The sequence below is a fragment of the Ascaphus truei genome, chromosome 3, assembly GCF_040206685.1.
Source record: "Ascaphus truei isolate aAscTru1 chromosome 3, aAscTru1.hap1, whole genome shotgun sequence".
Taxonomy (NCBI): domain Eukaryota; kingdom Metazoa; phylum Chordata; class Amphibia; order Anura; family Ascaphidae; genus Ascaphus; species Ascaphus truei.
Genome location: NC_134485.1, coordinates 164403454 through 164429953, shown reverse-complemented (window position 1 = coordinate 164429953; position 26500 = coordinate 164403454). Strand labels below are relative to the sequence as shown.

The 26500-nt window shown below is 46.6% G+C and overlaps 1 protein-coding gene across 12 annotated transcripts in view; it reads left to right on the top strand.

Moving 5' to 3' along the window:
- The window catches only part of CASK (calcium/calmodulin dependent serine protein kinase), a 569868-nt gene that overhangs the window by 218077 nt on the left and 325291 nt on the right, over window positions 1-26500 (top strand). For all 12 annotated transcript variants that reach the window (XM_075589720.1, XM_075589721.1, XM_075589718.1 and 9 more), the window contains one exon: window positions 3292-3364. In XM_075589720.1, coding sequence (XP_075445835.1) covers window positions 3292-3364 — 73 coding nt within the window. The remainder of the gene's footprint in view (window positions 1-3291; window positions 3365-26500) is intronic.

Here is a 26500-nt window from a genome sequence, read left to right as displayed (position 1 = left end):
CAAATAAGAACAAACAAGCACAGAGAGATACAAAAGGTAATGAGGGCCCTGCTCATGAAAGTGTACACTGTTTACTTTCTATATTATCTGTCTGTCTGAGACAGGTAGTGTCTGTCTGAGAGAGGTAGAGTGTCTGTCTGAGAGAGGTAGAGTGTCTGTCTGAGAGAGGTAGAGTGTCTGTCTGAGAGAGGTAGAGTGTCTGTCTGAGAGAGGTAGAGTGTCTGTCTGAGAGAGGTAGAGTGTCTGTCTGAGAGAGGTAGAGTGTCTGTCTGAGAGAGGTAGAGTGTCTGTCTGAGAGAGTGAGAGTGTCTGTCTGAGAGAGTGAGAGTGTCTGTCTGAGAGAGTGAGAGTGTCTGTCTGAGAGAGTGAGAGTGTCTGTCTGAGAGAGTGAGAGTGTCTGAGAGAGTGAGAGTGTCTGTCTGAGAGAGTGAGAGTGTCTGTCTGAGAGAGTGAGAGTGTCTGTCTGAGAGAGTGAGAGTGTCTGTCTGAGAGAGTGAGAAAGAGGTCTGAGAGAGAGAGGTCTGAGAGAGAGAGGTCTGAGAGAGAGAGAGGTCTGAGAGAGAGAGAGGTCTGAGAGAGAGAGAGGTCTGAGAGAGAGAGAGGTCTGAGAGAGAGAGAGGTCTGAGAGAGAGAGAGAGAGAGAGGTCTGAGAGAGATCTGAGAGAGAGAGAGAGAGGTCTGAGAGAGAGAGAGAGAGAGGTCTGAGAGAGAGAGAGAGAGGTCTGAGAGAGAGAGAGAGAGGTCTGAGAGAGAGAGAGAGAGAGGTCTGAGAGAGAGAGAGAGAGAGAGGTCTGAGAGAGAGAGAGAGGTCTGAGAGAGAGAGAGAGAGAGAGAGAGAGGTCTGAGAGAGAGAGAGAGAGAGAGAGGTCTGAGAGAGAGAGAGAGAGAGAGGTCTGAGAGAGAGAGAGAGAGAGGTCTGAGAGAGAGAGAGAGAGAGAGAGAGGTCTGAGAGAGAGAGAGAGAGAGAGAGAGGTCTGAGAGAGAGAGAGAGAGAGAGAGGTCTGAGAGAGAGAGAGAGGTCTGAGAGAGAGAGAGGTCTGAGAGAGAGGTCTGAGAGAGAGAGAGAGGTCTGAGAGAGAGAGAGAGGTCTGAGAGAGAGAGGGAGAGAGAGGTCTGAGAGAGAGAGAGAGGTCTGAGAGAGAGAGAGAGGTCTGAGAGAGAGAGAGAGGTCTGAGAGAGAGAGAGAGGTCTGAGAGAGAGAGAGAGAGAGAGGTCTGAGAGAGAGAGAGGTCTGAGAGAGAGAGAGGTCTGAGAGAGAGAGAGAGAGAGGTCTGAGAGAGAGAGAGAGAGGTCTGAGAGAGAGAGAGAGGTCTGAGAGAGAGAGAGAGGTCTGAGAGAGAGAGAGGTCTGAGAGAGAGAGAGGTCTGAGAGAGAGAGAGGTCTGAGAGAGAGAGAGGTCTGAGAGAGAGAGAGAGGTCTGAGAGAGAGAGAGAGGTCTGAGAGAGAGAGAGAGGTCTGAGAGAGAGAGGTCTGAGAGAGAGGTCTGAGAGAGAGAGAGAGAGGTCTGAGAGAGAGAGAGAGGTCTGAGAGAGAGAGAGAGGTCTGAGAGAGAGAGAGAGGTCTGAGAGAGAGAGAGAGGTCTGAGAGAGAGAGAGAGGTCTGAGAGAGAGAGAGAGAGGTCTGAGAGAGAGAGAGAGAGAGAGGTCTGAGAGAGAGAGAGGTCTGAGAGAGAGAGAGGTCTGAGAGAGAGAGAGGTCTGAGAGAGAGAGAGGTCTGAGAGAGAGAGAGAGGTCTGAGAGAGAGAGAGAGGTCTGAGAGAGAGAGATAGGTCTGAGAGAGAGAGAGAGGTCTGAGAGAGAGAGGTCTGAGAGAGAGAGGTCTGAGAGAGAGAGGTCTGAGAGAGAGAGAGGTCTGAGAGAGGTCTGAGAGAGAGAGGTCTGAGAGAGAGAGGTCTGAGAGAGAGGTCTGAGAGAGAGGTCTGAGAGAGAGGTCTGAGAGAGAGAGGTCTGAGAGAGAGAGAGAGAGGTCTGAGAGAGAGAGAGAGAGGTCTGAGAGAGAGAGAGAGAGGTCTGAGAGAGAGAGAGAGAGGTCTGAGAGAGAGAGAGAGAGGTCTGAGAGAGAGAGAGAGAGGTCTGAGAGAGAGAGAGAGAGGTCTGAGAGAGAGAGAGAGAGGTCTGAGAGAGAGAGAGAGAGGTCTGAGAGAGAGAGAGAGAGGTCTGAGAGAGAGAGAGAGAGGTCTGAGAGAGAGAGAGAGGTCTGAGAGAGAGAGAGAGAGGTCTGAGAGAGAGAGAGAGAGGTCTGAGAGAGAGAGAGAGGTCAGAGAGAGAGAGAGAGGTCAGAGAGAGAGAGAGAGAGGTCTGAGAGAGAGAGAGGTCTGAGAGAGAGAGAGGTCTGAGAGAGAGAGAGAGGTCTGAGAGAGAGAGAGAGGTCTGAGAGAGAGAGAGAGGTCTGAGAGAGAGAGAGAGGTCTGAGAGAGAGAGAGAGAGAGGTCTGAGAGAGAGAGGTCAGAGAGAGAGAGGTCAGAGAGAGAGAGGTCAGAGAGAGAGAGGTCAGAGAGAGAGAGGTCAGAGAGAGAGAGGTCAGAGAGAGAGAGGTCAGAGAGAGAGAGGTCAGAGAGAGAGAGGTCAGAGAGAGAGAGGTCAGAGAGAGAGAGGTCAGAGAGAGAGAGGTCAGAGAGAGAGAGGTCTGAGAGAGAAAGAGGTCTGAGAGAGAAAGAGAGAGTGAGGTCTGAGAGAGAAAGAGAGAGTGAGGTCTGAGAGAGAAAGAGAGAGTGAGGTCTGAGAGAGAAAGAGAGAGTGAGGTCTGAGAGAGAAAGAGAGAGTGAGGTCTGAGAGAGAAAGAGAGAGTGAGGTCTGAGAGAGAAAGAGAGAGTGAGGTCTGAGAGAGAAAGAGAGAGTGAGGTCTGAGAGAGAGAGAGAAAGAGAGAGTGAGAGAGACACCAACTGCGCACTGCAACTGTTAGGTATGTATATACACCTTTGTTTTTACTTTGAGCGCCGCGGAAAAATCCTGATCGCCTTGGGGAGCTTTGAACCGAAAAAGTTTGGGAACCACTGTTTTATAGCTTTTCATGGATTCCACTGGGGGTTCAAGGATTTTGATGAAATTATATATTTTGTCTGGAGTTCTTGGTCTTTTCCCTACTTATGGACAAGTAAGGGAAGCGTGCATCTTGGGTGTAGTATTATTTTGTGATGCTTTATTAGTCAACAAAAATAATAAACACCATAAAGTCTGTTAAATTTAACAAAAATATATATTTGTTTATCGTTTACAGTGGGGGGCACATGGCTAGCTCAAAACGTTGTATATCTTTACATACTTGACTTGTTTTTGTTTGTTTGTTTGCAGTCATTACATGCGCCAGATTTTGGAAGCACTACGATACTGTCATGACAACAACATAATTCACCGAGATGTAAAGGTAAGATATAAAGCAACTTATTGCAGTTTTCAGTACATTTTACGTTTGCTGTATATCATTAAAGCTAATGTGAAAAGGTTTATTTGCAATGCTGTAGAGGATTTACAAGCACATGTACAATTATGGGTCACATCTTTTGTTCACACGTCCGTTTAGAAGCTAACATTTAATGTATAACAAGCTGTGAGGGCTAAGTTGCTAATATTCTTTCTTTGGTGTTAGTAAATGTGTTGTTTCCCAAGTCACTAGTGGGATATTGATGTGTTCAGTGCTGATCTGAGTTAACTCGTTGCTATGCTTTGTGTATGTATGATTCCAATCCTCTGCAGGAATGCAAGGGAAAGAGAATTCCTTTCAAACCTTCTCCTCTACTCGGGTTTGCCACCTTCTACTGAAGGCCAACGCAGAGAACATTTTTTTTTTAAATTCCCTTACTTGGTGTGGCGTGGCGGCGTCTTCCAGCATCCTTCTTCAACTCTCCCTCTAGCTGCAGTGAACATGGCTGTTGATGCCGCGTTGCCATGACAACGGGACGCTGCATCACATTGTCATGGCGACGACACAGCGTCACGTTGTCATGGCAACACCACATAGTCATGTTCACTGCAGTTGGAGGGGGAGTTGCAGGAGAATACCGGAGATGCCGCCGCACCCTGCCACCACCCGGAGATTGACCGGCTAAACCCGTAGCCCGGAGGTAAGTGCCCGAAACCCGGAGTCTTTGGGTCAAACCCGGAGTCTTCGGGTCAAACCCGGAGAGGTGGCAACCCTGCCTCTACTGTTAATATTGTCAGTGTAATAATTCTATCAAGTGGAAACTGCTTAGTGGTACATAAAAATAGTTATTGCTGCATTTCTGCCTTAGTTATGCGGTTTCAGCTGCCTTTCATTGTGCCAACATTTAAAGCAGGAGTGCGGCATATGCCTTTTGAAATGAAAACCAATGCAGAATTGAGATACCTTCCAATGACATAGCTGTTTGCTTTGGTAAAAAATGTGACAGACTGATCACTTTTCTTCTAATGTTCTTCGCTGTTTTCACAGTGCTAGAAAAATTATCTTTGGCTGCTTACAACAGCAGGGAAGACCTAGAGCAGGGGGGCGCAAACTTTTTTACCTGCGCCCCCCTGCCAGCGGTCCCCTCACTCCCCCACCCCCCCTTAACCCCCACATACCTGCGCTCCGGAGTCATGACGTTATGTTGCCATAGCAACGTGACGTCACATGAATGACGCCGCGTTGCCATGGCGACGAAGGAAGCCGCCGGAGCCTAGGTAAGTAAAGGTTTACAGAGGCCCTGCAGCTCCCCCGGCACTTAATTTAAGTGCCTTCGGGAAGCGCGCGGGGCCTCTTTAAACCCCGTGCCCCCCCCCCCTGCCGGCAGTCTCGCGCACCCCCTGGGGGGTCGCGCCCCCCAGTTTGCGCACCGCTGACCTAGAGGGCTAAAATACAACTAGACACTCATTTTCCAGCTTTATCCATTTTTGCTGTGTTTACTGTTCATGCATGTAGGTAAACACATGCCACAAGAAAAAGAACCTGTGTAATTACAGTAAGTACCGGGTATTTGTTCATTACGTGAGAACTTTTTTTTTTTTTTTTGGCTGAAGTTGAAGGTTTACTGCAATTCTTATGGCTCTTCACTCATACTTGAGTTCTTGATCAAACTTGCAGCTTTTAATGGCCGAAGTCTGATTTTGTGAGCTTCTACAACGTTAGTCATGGGCTCGAAGATTTAAAATCGTGAAGTTACCACAATTTTAAAGACATGAGTGGGCACACCTCAGATTATCACACCCTTTAGGAGTGCTCTTCAGTATTGCACAGCTTTCAGTTTTTCATTCAGATACTGAAATGGCTGGCATCAATTTGGAATAGTGCGAAGCAGTGACCCCAGAAATTGCACTTTTATACAATATAATTGAATGACATGTTTTTCATTATAATAAAATGTATCCCCTTTTTCTTATCACTAAATGACAGAACAGAACACAAATTGAAGTGTTTATAAACACTAAACCTTGTCTTAAAATTATGAAATGAGAAAATATCATATGATTCCAGAATAGGTTTAAAATATGTATTTTTATGATATAGCCAAGCAGGGTTGAGTTACAATCCTTTAAAGCAGCAATGCTACTCCCCCCACTCCCCTTTTTTTCTTTTCTTTCTTATTTGTATATGTAAAGCAAATAATTTGGTGCTCCTGTTATGAATCTGTAAAAAAATCCTGATTGTTACAGTTTACAAACTGCTGGGAATATTGACAATACATTGTCCAAAACAGGAAAGAGTTGCAAAGATTGTGCACTGCTTGGGGGGTGGGCTAGGACAGGGGTGAGCAAACTTTTTATGCCGAGCCCCCCTTTTCATCCATGAAATTTCTTGGGCCCCCCCTGCCTGATGTAATCAAAATCACATGACGTCAGCGCACGTGAGCTGGTTCAGCCAATGAGGGCGAACCAGCTTTGTAACGCCCCCGCCACGCGTCTACAAAAAAAGTATTTATAACACAAATTACATCACTTACAAATAATTATTATGATATTTGTCTAATAGCATCCCCATTTATGCTGTATTATTAATCTCTCTCTTTCGCCGCATTAGGACCTCTCAGGACCTCTCTCCCCTCTTCCACAGTCTCACACTCCTCTCCCGGTCTCTCCCTCTCCCAGTATTTCTCACTCCCCCTCCATTGTCTCTATCCCTCCCCTCAGTGTCTCCCCCTCCCCCCACTCTCTTTCCCTTCCCCCAGTGTGTCTCTCTCTCTTTCTCCCTCCCCCTAGTGTCTCTCACACACTCCCTCCAGCCATTGTGTGTCTCTTCCTTCCACCAGTGTCCTTCCCTCCCCCAGTGTGTCTCACTCTCTCCCTCCTCCCAGTGTCTCTCACTCTCCCTCCAGCCATTGTCTCTCCCTCCAGCCATTGTCTCTCCCTCCCCCCAGTGTCTCTCTCGCACTCTCCCTCCAGCCATTGTGTCTCTCTCCCTCCAGCCATTGTGTCTCTCTCCCTCGAGCCATTGTGCCTCCCTTCCGCCAGTGTGTCTCTCTCCCTCCCGCCAGGGTCTCTTTCTCCCTCCCGCCAGGGTCTCTTTCTCCCTCCAGCCAGGGTCTCTCTATCCCTCCTGCCAGTGTCTCCCTTCCGCCAGTGTCTCTCTCTCCCGCCAGTGCCTCTCCCTCCCTCCCGCCAGTGTCTTCCTCCCTCCCGCCAGTGCTTCTCCCTCCCTCCCGCCAGTGTCTCCCTCCCTCCCGCCAGTGTCTCCCTCCCTCCCGCCAGTGTCTCTCCCTCCCGCCAGTGTCTCTCCCTCCTGCCTGTGTCTCTCTCCTTCCCTCCAGTGTCTCTCTCCTTCCCTCCAGTGTCTCTCTCCTTCCCTCCAGTGTCTCTCTCATCCCCATGTCTCTCTTTCACCCCCTCCCCATGTAGCTCTTTCATCCCCCCTCCCCATGTCACACTGTCACACTCCCACTTGCACTCACCCCCCTCCTCATATCACTCAGCCCACCTCCTTATGTCACACTCACACCCCTCCCCATGTCACACTCTCACACCCCCCCGCACACTCTCACACTCTCAACCCCCTCCCCATCTCACACTCCCCCCTCCCCATGTCAAACTCACCCCACCCCACACACAGTCTCAGCCCCCACATTCCCATCCCTCCTCCCCATGTCACACTCTCACCTCCCTCCCCATGTCACACTCTCACCCCCCGCCCCATTTCACACTCTCTCTCCCCATGTCACACTCTCACCTCCTTCCCCATGTCACACTTTCACACGTTCACCTACCCTCCCCATGTCACACACTCTCACTCTCACCCCCCTCGCCATGTCACACTCTCATACACTCACACTCACTCTCCCCATGTCACACTTTCACACAGTCACACCTCCTCCCCATGTCATACACTCAACCCCCTCCCCATGTCCCAATCTCACACTCACCCCCCTCCCCATGTCACACTCACCCCCCTCCCCATGTCCCAATCTCACACTCACCCCCCTCCCCATGTCACACTCACCCCCCTCCCCATGTCACACTCACTCGCACCCCCCTCCCCATGTCACACTCTCACCCCCTCCCCATGTCACATTCTTACACACTCACCCCCCTTCCCATGTCACACTCGCCACGCTGATGGAACTCCTTCACATTCTCCATACTCTTGGTATTCGGAACAAAGCTCTATCCTGGATCTTCTTTTGCCTCTCCCATCGTACTTTTAGTGTCTCTACTGCTAACACCTCCTCCTCCTGGGACGTCTTCTCTTTTCTCTGTACACACTCTCACTCTCTAGGTGACCTAATAACATCTTTTGGGTTTAATTATCACCTCTATGCTGACGACACACAAATATACTTTTCAACACCCGACCTTACACCTGCTGTACAAACCAAAGTTTCTGAATGTCTCTCTGCTATATCATCCTGGATGGCCCTCCGCCGCCTTAAACTCAACATGGCTAAAACAGAGCTCCTCATACTTCCTCCAAAACCTGGCCTTACTACCTCCTTCCACATTACTGTTGGAACTACGATCATTCACCCAGTAGCCCAAGCACGCTGCCTAGGGGTCACACTCGACTCCTCTCTCACATTCGCCCCTCACATTCAAAACATTTCTAAAACCTGTCGCTTTTTCCTCCGCAATATCACAAAGATACGCCCTTTCCTCTGTTACTCGACTGCTAAAACTCTGACTCAGGCCCTCAATCTCTCCCGTCTTGATTACTGTAATCTCCTGCTGTCCGGCCTTCCTGTCTCTCACCTGTCTCCCCTGCAATCTATCCTAAACGCTGCTGCCAGAATCACTCTACTCTTTCCTAGATCTGTCTCAGCATCTCCCCTCATGAAATCTCTCTCCTGGCTTCCGATCAAATCCCGCATCTCGCACTCAATTCTCCTCCTCACTTTTAAAGCTTTACACTCTTCTGCCCCTCCTTACATCTCAGCCCTAATTTCTCGTTATGCACCATCCAGACTCTTGCGTTCTTCTCAAGGATGTCTTCTTTCTACCCCCTTTGTATCTAAAGCCCTCTCCCGCCTTAAACCTTTTTCACTGACTGCCCCACACCTCTGGAATGCCCTTCCCCTCAGTACCCGACTAGCACCCTCTCTATCCACCTTTAAGACCCACCTTAAGACACACTTGGTTAAAGAAGCATATGAATAGCACTGTGGATATTCTTAACACATGATACATAAAGCTTGGCCCCCTGCAGACGCACTTACCAGAACTCCCTCCTACTGTCTCTGTACGTTCTCCCTACCTACCAACTAGACTGTAAGCTCCTCGGGGCAGGGACTCCTCTTCCTTAATGTAACTTTTATGTCTAAAGCACTTATTCCATGATCTGTTATTTATATTATCTGTTATTTATTTGATTACCACATGTATTACTACTGTGTAGCGCTATGTACATTAATGGCGCTATATAAGTAAAGACATACAATACAACAAGGAGGTGCTGCAGGAGCTGTGTAGCACAGCGCCACCTAATGGCCGAAAGAGAAATTGCTGCTAGAGACTGCTTTTTTCTCTGCTCTTGCCGCTGCCTGCACCCCCCTAAACAATATTGTGCCACCCCGATTTTGCGCACCGCTGGGTTAGAACGTGCTAAATAATTCAAAGGATGCTTTAAAACAGTTGAATAATAATAATAATGCTAAAAAATTGTTTTACAGTAATTACTATCTAATACTACAGAACTGATTTAAAAAAAACATAATATTTCACGTTTTGCTGCTTTAACTCTACATTTCTAAACTTTATTATACTAAACACAGCTAAAAACATTATTGTATTATATATTTATGCACTTACAACATAAAAATAGGCACTGTCAAAGGGGAGGCAGAGAAATGCGGCAAAAACTATTTGTATGAAATGTAGGTGGATTAAGAAGTCCTAAGGTTTTGAAACTTGTAGATTTGCATTGAAGAAATGAGAAATAGGAAATGGGACTGGGTAGACAGTGTGTGTAATCTCTGTATGCTCATTTAAAAATGACTTTACAAAGGGTAGTCTATGAAAACGCATCACATCTCGTGCTTACTTTTTTTTCTGAGACAACAAAGTTAAATGGTTTTGATTTAAAAATGTGGCATTATAAATGGTCTTAGCAGACATAACTGTGCCTTTTGAAATGTTGATGTAATGGCGATAATGATCACAAAAACAATTACACAGAAGGGTTATAGGTCATGCATAATAGGACAACAGAGGAATTGATGGGTGGATTGCGCAGCCATTTTCCATTCATTTGTGTCAGCGCACAAAGGACATCAACAATTATCACATGTTGTGTATGTTTTTTTTATTCATTTTTTAGTGAGTACAACCAGTTGTATCCACGTGTAATGTTTTTCTTTTTTTGCTGTCACACTCTTTGATCCTGTCAATATGAAAAGCACTAGCCACCAGCATCTCATCACAGATGTAATGAACTTCTACCTTTTAATATGAGACAGGGGTGCCCAATGCTACATCCCATTGACAAAACATATATGGTAAAAAGTATAAAGTAAAATACTTCAATAATTATAATAAATACTTGGTTATTTAATTAACCCTTTGGCCAAAGCGTCATAAGCCTGCATGCCAACGCCAAGGTATAACCAAATTAATGCAGGTCCTACACTGCACTGTGATATGTAATACTACACTTTAATATGTACAGCTGCAATCCCCGCTTACTCATTTTTGAACCCACCTTTATAATTACAAGATGGGAACCTGGGGGGAGGGGTGGGGGTTCATGGGCTGAATTTACTAGAACAAAATGTCTGCCAACTCGTGCTCATTGTACCGGCCATAAGGTAGCGCCCTCCCCCCTGGGTTTTCGTTTCACGGCTATGCCCTTTTTGTAACACTTGAACCTATTCTATAGCTCTCTATTAATACCTGTTTGGGCACAAAGATTCTTACGGTGCCAGTTTGGTTTTTTTCCCCCCAACTATGCTTTTATTGAATATTTTCAGCAAGTATTGGGGAAGGGGCACAAAATAAAATAGGCATGGGATAGGGTGCCTTATCACAGGAAAGAGGATGCATGCTTTAATTATACAGTTTTCATCCCGTCACGAATGTCACATTCACATAGTATTTAACCAGACAGCTTGTGGGCAAATACCATGGACCTTACTGTGTCTCCCCCTCTTGCCCCTCCCCCCACTCTTTTTTTTCCCCTGTCTCTCTGGCTCCGGGATGAGCCCAGTGCAAGGGCTTGGGTACATTATAGGAGGGCAGAGTTCAAGTTAACATGAGGGTTAGCTGCGTAGGCGAGCCAGGGCTACCAGACCTTCTGGAAATTGTGACCAGGATCATTCAGGTAGTCTGTAATGTTTTCCATTTGACAGTTTGCTCCTTAAGCTATTTATGGTCGAGATTTTATTCTGCTTCCATATCCTGGCTATCTCGCATCTTGTTGCTGTGGGTATGTGGAAAATCAGTTTGTTCTCTGCCCTTGACAGGTTTTGAACAGGTCATTACTTTATACGTCTTTTCTTTACTGTTGTGGATATTGAACATCTGGCTATAGCATCAAAAATACCATCCCAGTCCTCTGCTTCCAGTTCTTCTCCCAGGTCACGTTCCCAATGTCCAATTAATTGAAGTTTGACTTGGGAATTTATGTCAGGGAAGGAAAAATCACTGTACAATCTAGAGGTTAGTTTTTGCTGGGCCTCTGCCTCTAAACAGATGTCCTCAATGTGTTAGTGGGGTTTGTCTTAAAGTAAAATGCCCTGTTTCGGAGGAACCATAATATTTCCTTAGAAGGGTGTCAACGTTTGCAAACTCAAAAACAAGGGTTCGTTGATAATGAGTAGTTTAATGCAGAATAAAGCACAGAGCATGATTATACACCTCCCAAAAGTCCATAAGACTATCTGCCACGAAGTGTCCAAACAGCCTTTTTTTTATACAGTATTTCTGATTCCTTTGTTCAAAATAGGTTACCAGGCAGAATATACTAACCACTCTTTAATTCTTAAACCAATCATCTTACAGATAATTAAAACCTGGTTAAAACTAGATTCAAACAGTTCTGTATAGGAACCAGGTACCACCTTACTCTAGGAATGTGGGCGTAAACTACAGACAGTCGTAAATCTACTGTGAGCAAACCTCTTATTCAAAACACACACTCACTCTTACACACAAAATGGATACTGAAAACATAACAGACAAAATGGAAACAGTACATTGCCGTCAATCCTTCTCCAGAGACGATCCCCCCCAGTCCATTTCAATAATATATTCATTTCAACAGTATACTGATTTCAGCATATTACTTCCTCAAGGGAGATCTCTTTCCCATACCAAGTGATCAAATTGTTTCATTTTCAAATCATAGCTAATATTTAATAGACTAGTTATTTTAGCTTCACCCCAGTTTGAAAACGTCTATTTTTTCAGGCCTGGGGGGCAGCCCAAATTATCAAAAAAGGGGGTTGTCAGGAAGGTTTTGCTTGTGAGTTTATACTTACATTTATACTTCTTCCAGAGCTTAAGGGAGTGTGAGATGGTTGGCAAGACTATCTGCTTAGTTATTATGGCTCAAGAAGGGAGCCACAGAATTCTCTCCAGGCCGATAGGTTAGCTTTAGGAAGTTTCAAGGGCTACCCATCTCCTGAGCTCAGGGTTTGCTTGTCAAGCTGTAGTATGATAGTAAACAAGGAAGAGCAAGGCCTCGTGCTCTAGTAAGGAGGGTTAATGTGTGTCTGCTTATCCTCGGTTTCTGGTTATTCCAGATACATTTTGTGAGGAGGGACTGTAGTTTAATAATTTTCGGAACTAATAATGGCAATAGGAAGGATTTGGAAGAGGTAAAGGAACATGGGTAATACAATCATATTGATTAACTGAATTCTCCCTATCCACGAGATGTTAAAGTTTGACCATATTTGAAGGTCACCTTGAAGAGTCTTCAACATCTGCAGATAGTTAGATCTGTAGAGTGAGCGTGTTTATTATATTTGGTAATAAACACTCCAAGATATTTTATAGTCTTTTTTTTTTTTACCAGCCCAAATCAAAATGTAGGTCTTTTAATTTAATAATTTTGTTCTTTAGATTAATATTTAAAGCCTCAGATTTATTATTCTTGTTCTTAAACCCTGAAATATGTTTGAAATGGGAAGGGCCGTTGAAAAGGTTTGGTAGGTAGATTAATGGTTTAGTCGGTGTCAAAATGATGTCATCAGCAAAGAGGGCCAGTCTATAAATCGGATCTCCTTCCCGTATACCTGAAATGTTTACATATTTCCATTTGTGCGCTGCCAGGGGCTCTATATTAGAGCACTAATATAAGGGAAGATAGCGGGCAGCCTTGTCGCTTGCCACTCTTAATCTGTATCTGAATCGATAAGAACCCCTGACTGATTGCTTTGACTATAGGGAAAGTGATCAAGGACAATATTTCTCTAAGAAATGCTCCATCAAACCCGAAGGCTCTGAGAGCTGGATGCATACATTATAAACCCAGTCTATACGATCGAAGACTTTTTTTTCTGCATCGAGGCCAAGCAACCTTGAGGGAATTGTGTATTATTATTTTTTTGTGCGAGGACTGTCAGGGCAATAATCTATCTAATGTTATCGGGAGCTTGTCTCCCTTTGATGAAACGTACCTGTTCTGTATGGACTAGGGAGGGAAGTATTGATACTATACTTTCCTCCCATCATAGTGTTCAGCATGAAAGTTTTGGAACTCTACTATTATGGTTTCTGGATTAGATATTAGGATGCCAGAGCGTAGACGGGTGGATTGGATATTGTACTTCTGGCATTTTTCTTCATTTAGCCGCTAATAGGGTGTCTGCCTTGTTTGCTTTTTCAAAATATTTTCTTTTTGTCCATCACAGAGACTTTTCTGCTCCTGAACCTAGGAATATGTTTAGTTTCACTCTTCTCTCTTTTAGTGCCTCCAGGTTCGCTATAGTTTAGCTCTTTTTATGGGCTGCAGATAGGGATTCCAATTTGGCCTGTAAAAAGTTTATTTTCTCTATTCTCTCTCGCATCCTCCCTGAAGCTATTAATACGAGTATGCCTCTAATCGTAGCTTTGTGGGCTTCCCATAGAACAGTTAGGGGAGACACACTTTCTGCTTAAATCTGAAAAAAGGATACAAGGTCTTCAATTTCTTTGGATATGACCAGGAATTTTTTGTATTGATTTTGTTGAGTTTCCAATTTGCTCTGGGTGCCCTAATGTTGAGGTTTGTTTTTTATTATTTTGACTGGGGTGTGGTCTGACTACGGATTTTTGAGCATGGGATTTGATGAACCAGCCTCGTACTCACAAATATATAGTCTAATTGTGAGTATGATCGTGGGGAAACGAAAAGAAGGTATAGTCCTTTTGTGTGGGTTTATATCCCTTCAGGAGTCTACTAATTCTATGGTACTCAGACCTTTCTTGTGGGCTTTGGCATCTGAGAATCTCGCGGTAGTTAGTGTGGTGTTGGGTGTGCCTACTCTATCCATGTCACTGTCCATGACACATTTAAAATCACCACCTAGTATGATTTGTCCTTCAGCTACTCTACTTAATATGTATAAGAATGAGTTAAATCATTTGCAACTGCTTTAGTTTGGGGCGTATATGTTTGCAATAGTTATCTCTTTCCCAAACATCTCTCCCAGTATGAGGACTCTCCCATCTCTGTCCATTTTTTTTTTTAGTTTGAACGGGTTCTGATTGTTTGAGGATTGTTACCCTCCTTCTCTTAATTTATGCTGAAGAGAAGGCAGCTCGAAGAGGCTTTATCAAAGTATATTGGAGTATTGAAATATCCCCCCCCCCCCCTTTTTTTTTTTAATGATCTGTCCCGGCTATTCGCGATTTAATTGGGAAGTTAAACCCTTTTACATTTTGTCTAATTTTAGGTGACATCATGAAGTGAAGGTAAAGCTATACAACATTTCAATAGTGTGAGAATAGACATTAACATTTCAGATGAATTCTCATGCGATATCTAATATTGTTTTCTCTCAGTTTTGTAGTCAACTCTCTGAGATCTTGCCTACGAGAGAGTGGCTGGAGAGTTTTCAAGGAACACCTGAAGGAGAATGTTCTCTAAAGTCAGATCCTTTGAGCCTCCCGCCACTGCATTGAAAGTTTCTTTCATTCTGAAGTGCTGAAATCTAATCACCACGTTGTGTGGTTGGCCACTGGGTGGAGGTTTCGCTCTTAAGGCCCTGTGACATCTGTCCAGCATCAGAATTTTCCGACTGGTAAGGCCTCAGTGAGCTATCGTCCCATGAATCCCTCAATATCCGTCTCAGGTTCAGGGATACCTTGTTCTCACAGGTTACTCTGGTGGTCCCTGTTCTCTGCATCCTCCTGCCATTTATTTATTTTATTTATTTATAAAATGTTTTACCAGTAAGTAATACATTGAGAGTTACCTCTCGTTTTCAAGTATGTCCTGGGCATAGAGTTAAAATGACAAATAGTACATGGTTACAAATACAGTTACATAAGTGGACAGGGTATACATTATATACAAGACATTGCGTGCACAGTTAAAGATAATATTTATTATGGTCGTATGTAACAGTTACAGACCAGATTCAAATGTGAGACAGCTTTGGTTTTGAAAGAACTTAAGCTGGTGGTAGATGTGAGAGTCTCCGGTAGGTTGTTCCACTTTTGGGGTGCACGGTAAGAGAAGGAAGAGCGGCCGCATACTTTGTTGAGCCTTGGGACCATGAACAGTCTTTTGGAGTCAGATCTCAGATGATAAGTGCTGCATGTGGTAGGGGTGAGGAGTTTGTTCAGATAGATGGGTAGCTTGCCCAGAAAGTATTTGAAGGCAAGACAGGAAAGGTGAACTTTGCGCCTAGACTCGAGTGATGACCAATCTAGTACTTTGAGCATTTCGCAGTTATGTGTGTTGTAGTTGCATTGGAGAATGAAACGACAAATTGAATTGCAGCGGGTGTCAAGTTTGCTAAGGTGGGTTTGGGGTGCCGAGCCATATACTATATCTCCATAGTCTATAATTGGCATTAGCATCTGCTGTGCGATACGCTTTTGACCAGCAGACTTAGGGAGGATTTGTTCCTGTAAAGTACACCTAGTTTGGCATAGGTTTTGGATGTCATGGTATCAATGTGCATTCCGAATGTTAAGTGGGAGTCAAACCATATGCCCAGGTATTTAAAACTAGTAACAGGAGTTAGGGTGGTGTTAGTGTTGGTTCTAATCTGGAGCTCAGTCGCTGGAAGCTTTAAAAATGTAGTCTTGGTCCCAAATACCATTGTTACAGTCTTGTCTGTGTTTAAAAACAGTTTGTTTTGGGAAATCCAGTTTTCGAGTCTCAAAAAGTCAGACTGAAAGTATGTGTTGAAGGTCGGAAAGGCTATGGCTGTGTGCATATAGGATTGTGTCATCTGCATACATGTATATTGAAGCTTCCTTACATGCTGTGGGAAGATCATTGATGAACACTGAGAAGAGATGGGGCCCTAGAACAGAGCCTTGCGGGACGCCATAGGTGATATTGGATTGGTTGGAGTTGGAGCCTGAGATGGACACATGTTGGGATCTACCTTGAAAGGTAGGACTGAAACCAGTTTAAAGCATGCTTCCCTATTCCAGGGCTCTGGAGTTTAAGCAGGATAGCATGATCAACAGTATCAAAAGCCTTTGCAAAATCTAGGAATATTGCACCACTGAGTTGACCCCGTTCCATTCCGCACTGAATTTCATTGCAAACTTTTAGCAGGGTAGTTACGGTAGAGTGTTTGGGGTGAAAGCCAGATTGGAATTGGCTAGGGAAATTTGTCTTAGTAATCGCTTAATTGGGAGTGGACACATTTTTCCATGACTTTGATAAGGATTGGGAGAAGGAAGATTGGCCTGTAGTTTGAGACAGTGTTTTTGCCCCCACATTTGAAGACTGGGACAACTCTGGCAGTTTTCCAGGTCTTAGGTATATAACCTGCAGACAGGAAAGAGTTGACTATGGAAGCAATTTGTTTGGCAATTGCTGGGGCACCAAGTCTTAGGAATCTAGATTGTAGTAAGTCAGGTCCACATTGGCTGCTTAGTTTTAATTTGAAGAGCGCTTGTGTAATCTCCCCTTCGAATACTGGGCCAAATTGAAAATTGTGGGCAGTGTTGGGAGGGGTTGGGGCTATATGGGTACTCCCAGATGAGATTCAGGTTTGTGGTTTGTGTTGCGTTTCGCTAATAAGTTAGTGGCACGCCCCACAAAGTAGTCATTGAATGCATTTGCAATGTCAGTGGGGTTTGTCAGAGTAATATCCCCCTTAGTGATATTACTTGGTTGTTGGTGGTTAGAAGGCTGGAATACGTTGTTCACAACCTTCCTTGGGTTTGATGTATTCTGGAAGACATTGTCAGAGTAATATTGTGCTTTTGCATGCCTTGTTTGCCTTGTGCACATGTTCCGCAGGCATCTGTAGAGATTGAGATCCTTGGTAGTGCCAATTACTTTGTAGCTTTTCCACAAGGCATCCCTGAACTGGTAGAGTGCTATAAGGTCAGTTGTAACCCATGGAAGGTGGGCCCCCCGTACCCTTATTCTGTGTAGTGGGGCATGGGTATCGCAGAATTTTAAGAACTCGCATTGGAATTAGTCGAGCGCAGAATCGGGGTCAGGAATTAAATCGATTCTGTGCCAAGGGCAGTTGGTAAGGTCAGCCAGAAACTGTTCTGGGTCAAAGTTTCTAAATGTTCTAGTGAGGAGAACTTTAGGTCTTGATTGGGGTGGTTTAATTTTCCTTACACAGTACACTATTGCATGGTCACTGAAAATGTCAGGAAGGATGCCAGAGGATTGGATTCAGCTGGGATTTGAGGAAAGAATCCAGTCTAGCAAGGAATGGTTGTGCGATTTCAGATTTGTCCTTGTGGGTTGGGAAATAAGTTGTGATAGGTTAAGTTGTGATAGGTTAAGCGACTTGATTTGTATCTGGATTTTGTGGTTTTTAGGGTCAAGCCAATTGTAGTTGAAATCCCCAAGAACTAGCAGTTCACTCTTCTCATTCGGAGTGGAAATGGAGCCAATAAACTGGGTGATGTCAGTCAGGGACTGTAGAGGTGCTTTAGGGGTGCGGTAGATCCCTGCAACCATGATGGGCTTAGAAAGGGGAGGCAGATTTTGCCAACTAGGATTTAAAAGAGGGTGGGCTTGGGGGCAATTTAACAGTGTAAATTGTAAGGTGTCTGCAATATAAAATAACACCCCTCCTCCTCTCTTTGACCTATCTCTTCTAGAAATGGAGTATCCCTGAATGGCAATATTTGCATCTGGAGTTTTAGGGGTTAGGCCTCGGTCCCGCTGCGCTCGTTGGTGCGGGCGGCCATGTCACGAGTTCCCCACCAGCAGGGGAATCCTCGCGAGCCGGTCCCGGTCCCCCCTGGCGGCACAGCTTACTACACGCTGTGGCGCGTCAGCCGCTAGGAGACACAAGAGAATGGTGTTTCCTAGCGTTGACGCGTCACGTGGTGTGGCTGTGAGCCAATGGGGAGGGGAGGCTTCGGGAGGAGGAGAGGCTTCGGGGAGCGGGGAGGAGTGTGGAGTGAAAGCAGGTGCGTGCCTGTCTGTGTGTGTATGTGTGTGCCCGAGTGCGTGAGTGCCTGCCTCTGTCTGTGTGTGTGTGTGTGTGTGTGTGTGTGTGTATGAGTGCGTGAGTGCCTGCCTGTGTGTGCGCGCGTGTGTGTGTATGAGTGCGTGAGTGCCTGCCTGTGTGTGTGTGTGTATGTGTGTGTGCCTGAGTGCGTGAGTGCCTGCCTGCCTGTGTGTGTGTGTGTATGAGTGCCTGCGTGTGTGTGTTTAAAGTTACCCTCAGAAGCTCCAGCTCCAGCCCGAGTCCGTGGAGGGAGGGGGGGGGGGAAGTAGCGGGTCCCTCCGCTCAAGCCACGCCCCCCCCCTCCGTGTCAAGCCTCCCACTCCCGCCCACCTCCCGCTCCCTACAGACCGCATATCGCGGTCTGTGTATGTCAGCGCACCGCCTGTCTGCAGTGCGGGTGCGCTGACTCTGGGAGCGGGGCCTTAGCCTTAGCCATGTTTCTGTGAGAACGGTGGCTTTGGGTTTATGCATAAGGCACCATGATCTTAGTTCATCCAGTTTGGGCAGCAGGCTCCGGATTTTTATGTGGGCAACAGATAGACCATTTTGGAATTTAAAGGTGCCATTCTAAGGTGTATGAGTAGAAATTCGAGTAGTTTGCAAGTTGCTAATTTGTTGTGTTTGCCTTTAGAGTGAGCGGTGGTTGTTGTGCTGGTTTTTAGAGTTCTCCACCAGCATTCAGTAGATAGTTCAAGGCTTTTGAGTAGTCCAGGGTGTATGGTGATATTGGGTGTGGAACATGAGGGAGGAGTTTGTTGTGGATAGAGTGAGTAACATTTCCATGAGGCCACAAGAAAGAACAAAGTTGAGATACATACCAGGTTCATTATGCCAGAGGTAGGTAATGCTGCATGGAGCGTGTGTGTGTGTGTAGACTACACAGCATGGGTGTGCCTTATCCTTGTCAAATGTTATGCTGCATTGCAATTCTATGGTCTATTCAGGGTTTGCAGTGGGCCGAGTGGTTGGGGGGGAGGTGGTAGTTGTTGTGTGCAATCAGTGTTGGGAGAGGCTGCAGTGAAGTAAGTTGTAAAGGGGTGGTGGGTTAAATTGTGCAGGCTAACAAGCATGGGATCATAGTGTGGTCAGAGTAGCTCACCGTTTGTTGCCATGTGTTGAAGTGTTGGCAGTATGTCCAGTCCCCTCTAGTCAAACTATACTCTAACTATATATTCTCACTTAAAAGGTTCACTTTAAATTCCTCCCTAAAATGCCAATGCAGGTCCTGCAAATGCAGGGGGGATATTTGTTTTATACATCTAAAGTAGTCACATGAGCCTCTTCTCCCCCCCCCCCCCCCCTTCATAATACTGTAAATCAGCTTGTTCCAGTTGGTCAATTAGCAGCACACAGTTGAGGGGAATAAAAACCCACACCTTTTGATATTCAAACATACCAAAAGATCAATAATAAAGGCCGGATGGGGTATTTCTTTTAAAACAGGACTTTAAAACAGCCCCCCTGCGCTCTCTCTCCCGCTGGATTCTTCCAGCTCCGGTGGGAGATGGACAGGGGGAGGGAGAGGGTGCTCGCCGGGATAATGGTGAAGAACAGGGTCTTGGGGGTGGGGGTTGGATAGTCCCTGTGGCTACTGGACTCGCTAACCCTGGACTCACCACACTTCTTGACTCATGGGGGAAAGAGCTACAGAAGATGAGAGAATTTGGATGCTGGCAGCTGTACACGGACAAGTGTCTGTGACGGTAACTTTGTGACAGGCTATAATAATACACCAAATAACTGGGTTGAACTGAACGAGGCTTAGATATAATAAAGTATATTTATTCCTTAAATAGGTGAACACAGCAATATAGTACAGTAACAGGCAAGAAGGTAACACTTACTTGGGGTTGGGGGATGAGAAGTGTCAGATAACAATTCTCCAGCAATCAGGTAACAATCAAGATGGTATTTGAAGACAATGGATATAGGGTTGACCACAGTTTCTATATCTTTGTAACCCTATTCCTAACATTGAGTACAGGCTATTGGATAACAATTATCTGTATCCAATCTTTAACGTGGGAACATAGTTTAACCCATGCCCCCCAGCTAGTTAGCCCATGCGCACTGGGACCCAGAGGGTCTCATTTCTGTAGCCCCACATTTACATCAGGGACGCCGGCCAGTCTACCAAAAGGAATATCTGGCAGGATCTTCTTTGTTTGGAAGTTTAAGTTATGACACTCACAAACCACTCCAGTTTGACGCTTCTCCGCCCTCAGGTAAACAATGAGGATGGCAAAATCTTTTGAACAGCACTTTGTCTCCAGACATTGGGTCGCCCCTCTGACCATCTGCTTCCCTTTGTGTAAAGGAATCTTCGCGGGTTTTTATCCCCGTCTTGGAATACAATATTAAAGGTGAAACATAAACATATTAAAATATCCGGTTCTGTTGGGTCCAGCGGGTCCAAACTGCCCAGTTCTCAATGCCGGAACTGGGACACCATATGGTCCAAGTTTCAGCCTGCTGCGACCTTCAGAACTTGAGATACACAAATACTACTTAAACCGTTTCCTATTTTAATACAAAATTCTCCGCTGTAAATTAAATCACGTTTTTTCACTAAATCCGCATTGAAAACAACGGGCTCTGCCGCCATAGACTTTCAATGGTAAACCGCCGCCATTGGCGGCTATGGGAATCCGCCGCCATAGACTTTCAACGGGGCATCGCCGCCGTTGAAGCCTATGGGGTTTCTCCGCCATAGCCGGTCAATGGGAACCGGCCGCCATTGAAGTCTATGGGAAAAACTCCCGAACCTTTAAGGTGGTCCATACTCCGTCGGGTTGTTCAGAGAGGGTCAAGGATGGTTCTGCAGCCATGCCGGAGCAGTGACTACAGGTACCCCAAACCCTGGCCCTCTGGACCCTCCAGAACCGGAGATATGGGCTTATGGTTTGTAGCGTTTCTGACTTAGTCGTTTTCTTGTGCTGCTTCTGCCGCCGCCATTCGAACCTATGGCGCGACCCGCTTTACCAGCACAACCCGTTCCGGGGGTCCTGGATTCAGGGACCCGGTGGTGGTCGAGTGAGGGAGGCCTAGGAACTAGGGGCAAAAAGAATTTTATTTCTTGGTGCCCTAGAACCTAAGATTCCCACGCCACTTGACGTTGAACTTGACTAATCAGTGATCAAAGCTCTTTTTCAGACATTGTGTCCGCTTTGCGGTTTGGACGTTCCTGGAAAGCGCCGGCGAGGAATCTCCATTGAAGTTAATGAGCCCATTGACTTACAATGGGAAACCGCCGCTCCTCCTCTCGGACGCCACCTGCTGGTCTTCAAGGGAAACAGGTCCAAAACAGCTAGATCCGCCATTGAAAACAATGGAGCTTCAATGGCGGCCTATGGGACCCTGCAAAATGGTGCCTGAAAAGGCGGGAAAATTAAACAAAGGGCTATAATCACTATACAGCTATTAACCCTTGCCCTCCCGGATGGATCCCAGTGTGTGTGTGGTGCAGACACTGACATAATAATAAAACATGGGAACAGGGGAACATACATTTTCATGATATAACAATGTGCAAACCACATTCCTGGACCGCAGTCCAGTTAACCCCTTGTCTCCCTGGTGAGGGGGTGGCCATATGGGGTGCAACCCCTTTAATACCGAGCCAAACCCTCTCTCCCTCTACAGTGTCCCCTCACTCTCACTTGATCAACAGAGAGCAGGCTGTCCCCCAAATCAATCACCACAGCTTCAACAAGATAAAATCGACGGTTTTCTATCAGACTTTGAAACTCAGTGTCTGAGATACCGGGTGCCAGAATGGAACTGGGTGCTGCGGATGCACCCCTTGTTGTCTGGGATTGCTAAAGAAACCCTGCAGGGCATCCCACAAGAAGATCGGGATGACTATGAACATGTAAAGCTTTGCTGCTGTTGCAGTATGCCCTCACCTCAGAATCCTACCGGGGCAAGTTCAGGACAGGGGAACATTATCCCAAGGAGTCCTATGTCAACTATGGTGCCTGCATTGCAAGGCACCCAGTGGGTTGAGGGTTGTGGTGCTACAAAATACCACACTTTGCTGGACTTGATTTTCCAGGAGCAGTTACTGCAACAGTGTCCCTCGGACGTGAGGTCATGGGTCTTTGACCGTAAACCTAAGACCCATATGGAAGCTGCAATGGTGGCTGATGAATATGTATGCAGTCGCTCCCTAATGAATGAGGAAGGGGCTCCCAAGAAACCGGCTGTGCCAGCCAAGGGAGCCAAGCAAACTCGTCAGTGGGTACACAAGCCTGCAGCAGAGAACAGTGTTTCAAAAGCTGCAGAGTTTAAGCACGAGAGGAGATGCTATCTCTGCAATAAAGTGGGTCACATCAGACCTAACTGTCCGGACTGTGCCAAGTCCGGTGGATCCCATCAGGGGCAACGCTATCCAGCTGCGAGGCCAGTCACCCGTGTGCGACTGGCACACACAGAGGAACCAAGTACAGCCGCGGAATCAACTCACAGAGGGACATCCACGGAGAGATCTGCGCTTGTTTCCCCTGGACCAGCAGCGGAGACAGAGGGACATCAGGTTGCATCAGTCAGGATGCAGCCCAGCGATGTCCGGCAGAAGCATCTGCGGAGGGTGACCATCAGGGATCGGCAAGCGGACGGCTTGCTGGACTCTGGTGCCACTGTTACCCTGGTTCAACCTGATATTGTCCGACCAGAGGATTTGCTCCTGGGCACCGGGATGCAAATGACCATGCCAGATGGAGAACTGCGGTCACTCCAGGTTGCTCGGGTCTTTTGGGATTGGGGTGCCGGACGTGGCATAAGGGAGGTGGGGGTATTGCCTGGGTTAGATGCCGAAGTTTTGCTCGGCAATGACCTGGGGCATGTAACCTGTGTGTTCACAGCAGAGCTGGCTTCTGTTGCAGCGATTACTAGGAGCCAGTCATCAAGGATCGCAGCAGAACCAACCCCTGTCCCCCTGCTTTTGGGACCAATGGTTCCAGGAGACCAGACAGGTAAGCCTGATTGAGTCGCGACCAGAGACTGACTTACTGTTCCCTTTACCTGTTCCTGTTCCCCCTGGCTTAGAGACTAAGGGTAGGTGGTTAGTGTTAGGAACAGAGTTTAGGGATGCGGTGAAAGCTGACCCCAGCTTGGAAGGTATGAAACTTCGGGCATCTGAGTCCAAGGCAAGTGAAGGATCAGACCACTTTCTGTGGCACCGCGGGCTTCTGTATAGGGAGCAAGGTTCTACCGGGTTATATAGTCTGTACAGGTAGAAGACGGCTTGTGGTACCCAAGGAGGATTGGCAGCCCACTCCATTCCACTAGCAGGGCATCAGAGGGTCCCTCAGACGAGAGTCCGGCTGTTGCAGCCTTACTCCTGGCTGGAGGCATCAGGAGCAGTGGCAGATTTCTGCCATCCCTGTGATGCCTGCCAGCAAGTGGGTAAAGTGGGTGATTGTGTGAGGATACTCCTGAACTCGTTACCGGTAATGGGATAACTGTTTCAGAGAGTTGCTAAGGCAGTGTTGGGTATCTTTGCTAGAGTAGGTTTTCCTAGAGGGGTGCTTGTTGAGTTAAAGTGCCGGGTAAGTAGGCAGCCAGGAGCAGTAGCCAGGGCTAGGTTAGAGCAGCATAGGGTTCTGTTCTCGGACCAGCTGGGCAGGACACATAGTACAGATCATCCTGTGCATACAGGTGATCTGCTTCCTCTGCCTAAGTATGCCTACTGGGTATCTGCAGAGGTGAAGGGCAGTATAGAGAGGGAGGTAGGAGAGATACTGGCCCTAGGGATAAGTGAACCGTCTCAGAGCCCTTGGGCTTGTCCGGTAGTCCCCGTACCTAAGAAGGATGGGACCACCCTCTTCTGTGGGGACTACCAGCAGCTCAATGCAGGGACAATGTCAGATGCTTATCCCATTCCCCGCATGGATGAGCTCACGTGGGCAAAGCATCTGACAACTAGGGATCGAAGTAAAGGGTACTGGCAGATCCCCCTGACCCAGGAGGCTAGGGAAAAGTCAGCCTTCGTCACTCCGAGTGGCCTCTATGAGTTTTTAGTGATGCCATTCGGGATGACGAATGCCCCGGCTACCTTCCAACGCCTGGTCAGTAGGTTGTTAGAAGGGATGCAGAGTTCGCAAGGGCATACCTAGAGGAGATAGCTGTATTTAGTCATTCATGGGATTCACATCTAGTGCATGTAGCAGCGGTGCTAGCCAGAATTAGGGAAGCGAGGCTCACATTGAAACCCACTAAGTGCATAGTCGGAATGGCAGAGGTATTGTACCTAGGGCACCAGATTGGTTTATTCATATAAAAACATGGACAGGACAAAACTGATTCAGTCACTCTAACGCGTTTCACACGCAGGGTGCTTTTTTAAAGAGACTCTTTGATAAAGCACCCTGCGTGTGAAACGCGTTAGAGTGACTGAATCAGTTTTGTCCTGTCCATGTTTTTATATGAATAAACCCTTCTGGATTTTTCACCCAACGACTGACGCTGTGCACCAGTTTCTTCCCTTTGTGGAGTTCTCGTATGCTGATTTACCTATACTTGGGAGCACGCAGACCGGAGGATCTAATTGCTGCTTTGAGATTGCAGGCTGCAGGCCACCGTACTATATGTTTCATTACCCACCCGGCGAGTGATGACGCGGAGCTGACTGGAGAGTGAGGCTGGGAATCCTGTCGGAGCGTTCTGTTGACGGAGTGCTGTGCTGCAGAGGACTGCTACCGGAAGGAGTGGCAAGCAGGGGGTTACTGAGAACCTACAACTCGACATCGCCAATGCCATAAGTGATGAGCCAGTTGAGGTACACATCCGGATAGCACACATGAAGTGGTTGATTATCAGACCCATCAGAGATACGCCAGCCACCTTTCTCTCCACTTATCAGCTGATCACCGAGCCGTGAGTAACTCTCATTGAGAAGAAACCCCCTTCAGTTTACAGCCAAATCGTTCCTCTGATCAATAAGACTGGTGAGAGACTTTTGAGCACCGGAATAAGGAGCCAATGGCTCTGATAGTTTACAAAGGCCTTCGCCTCTTCCCCGGCACTTAATTTAAGTGCCTTCGGGAAGCGCACCCCGCAGACAATCTCGGGGGCGCACCCCCCAGTTTGCGCACCGCTGCTTTATACTGTATTTTAAAATTGCTTCACACTTTTGACCAAGACTTTGTGGTCTGTTTTAAGTCTAGTTCTGAAAAACAAACATTTTAAACTTGTTTTCATTTTCTTCTAAACGGTTGTAACTTTAATGATTGTAAAACCATTTTTTTTTTCTATAGGGGCAAAGAAAATCTTACTGTTTGTATGTTTGCAGCCAGAGATGCATATACAATACATAAAAATTATCACTACATATAGTAGTGAATGTACTATATAATCTTCGATACAAAACACTCGATTAATACAACCTCTTTTTTTTATTATAATAGATAGAAGAGGATAGATTAAGAGAAGTGATAGAGGAAAAGAACGAATGAGTGGGGGAGTAGGAAAGGGGGGTATAAAGAATTGAAGGGGAATATGGTATGTGGCTGGTCGAAATGGGTGTAAAAGAATCTAATGTAACTTTAATTGTAAAAACATTTCAAAATACTAAATACATTTTTTTCTGTTTTTTTTTATTATTTATATGGCCATAACTCCCATATTTTGTAGAATTGATCCATTTTATGGTTTAGTTGAGCTGATCATTTTTCCATTAGCCAAATTTAATTTACCCTTTTGATTATTGTATTAGAAATATGTATTTATATGAAACCTTATTAAATAAAACGATTACAAACAATACATTTACGAATACAGCAACCATCCTATAAACTGTAATGGAATAAAAACATATGTAGCAATAACAATAAGGTATTTAAAAACAAGCACTCCTTTTCTCTCTGTATCTATATCTATAAGTCTGAAATAATGTTTGTGTGTGTATGTCTTCTCCCTGCGTGATTGGCCCTGTGTTCCCCCTGTGTCATTGCCCACGGACGCACCCCCCGCCCCCCTCACCCCACCCCTCACATTGCACCTCTTGCACTCACTTGGATTAGGAATCTCACTTAGCAGGACCATCCACACCACTACCACCCGCTGCTCCTCGGCGCCGGCCTCACCTCTCCCCCACCACCAACCCCCCTCCCCCCGGTCACACCACTCTGTGTCCCTGTCTCCCGCTGAGACCCCCTGCCCCCGGGTATCACCTCCACCTGCCGCGCACCCCCATTCCCCCCGGGTGTCACCCCCCCCTACTGCCCCCTGTGTCGGTCCACCCCGGACCCTTACCCCCACCCCTTTCCCCTGTGCCCCCCTGTCACATGTGCATTGCACGTGTGCACCAGCGGCCTGCCGGTGCGCGCACGCTGCGGCTCCAGCCTGCGGCTACTCCCGCTCATCGGGCACTTCAGCCTCCTCCCGACGCCGGTTCGCGCCCGTTCCGGGTTGCCGTGCGCTCGCTGGCCTGCGCTGCATGCTTTGCCCCCGCACCCGGGACCGAGCGGTCAGAGCGCCCGCACAGGAGAGGCGCCTTCTGGACCGGTGGGAGCGCGGAGACTGAACGGAGG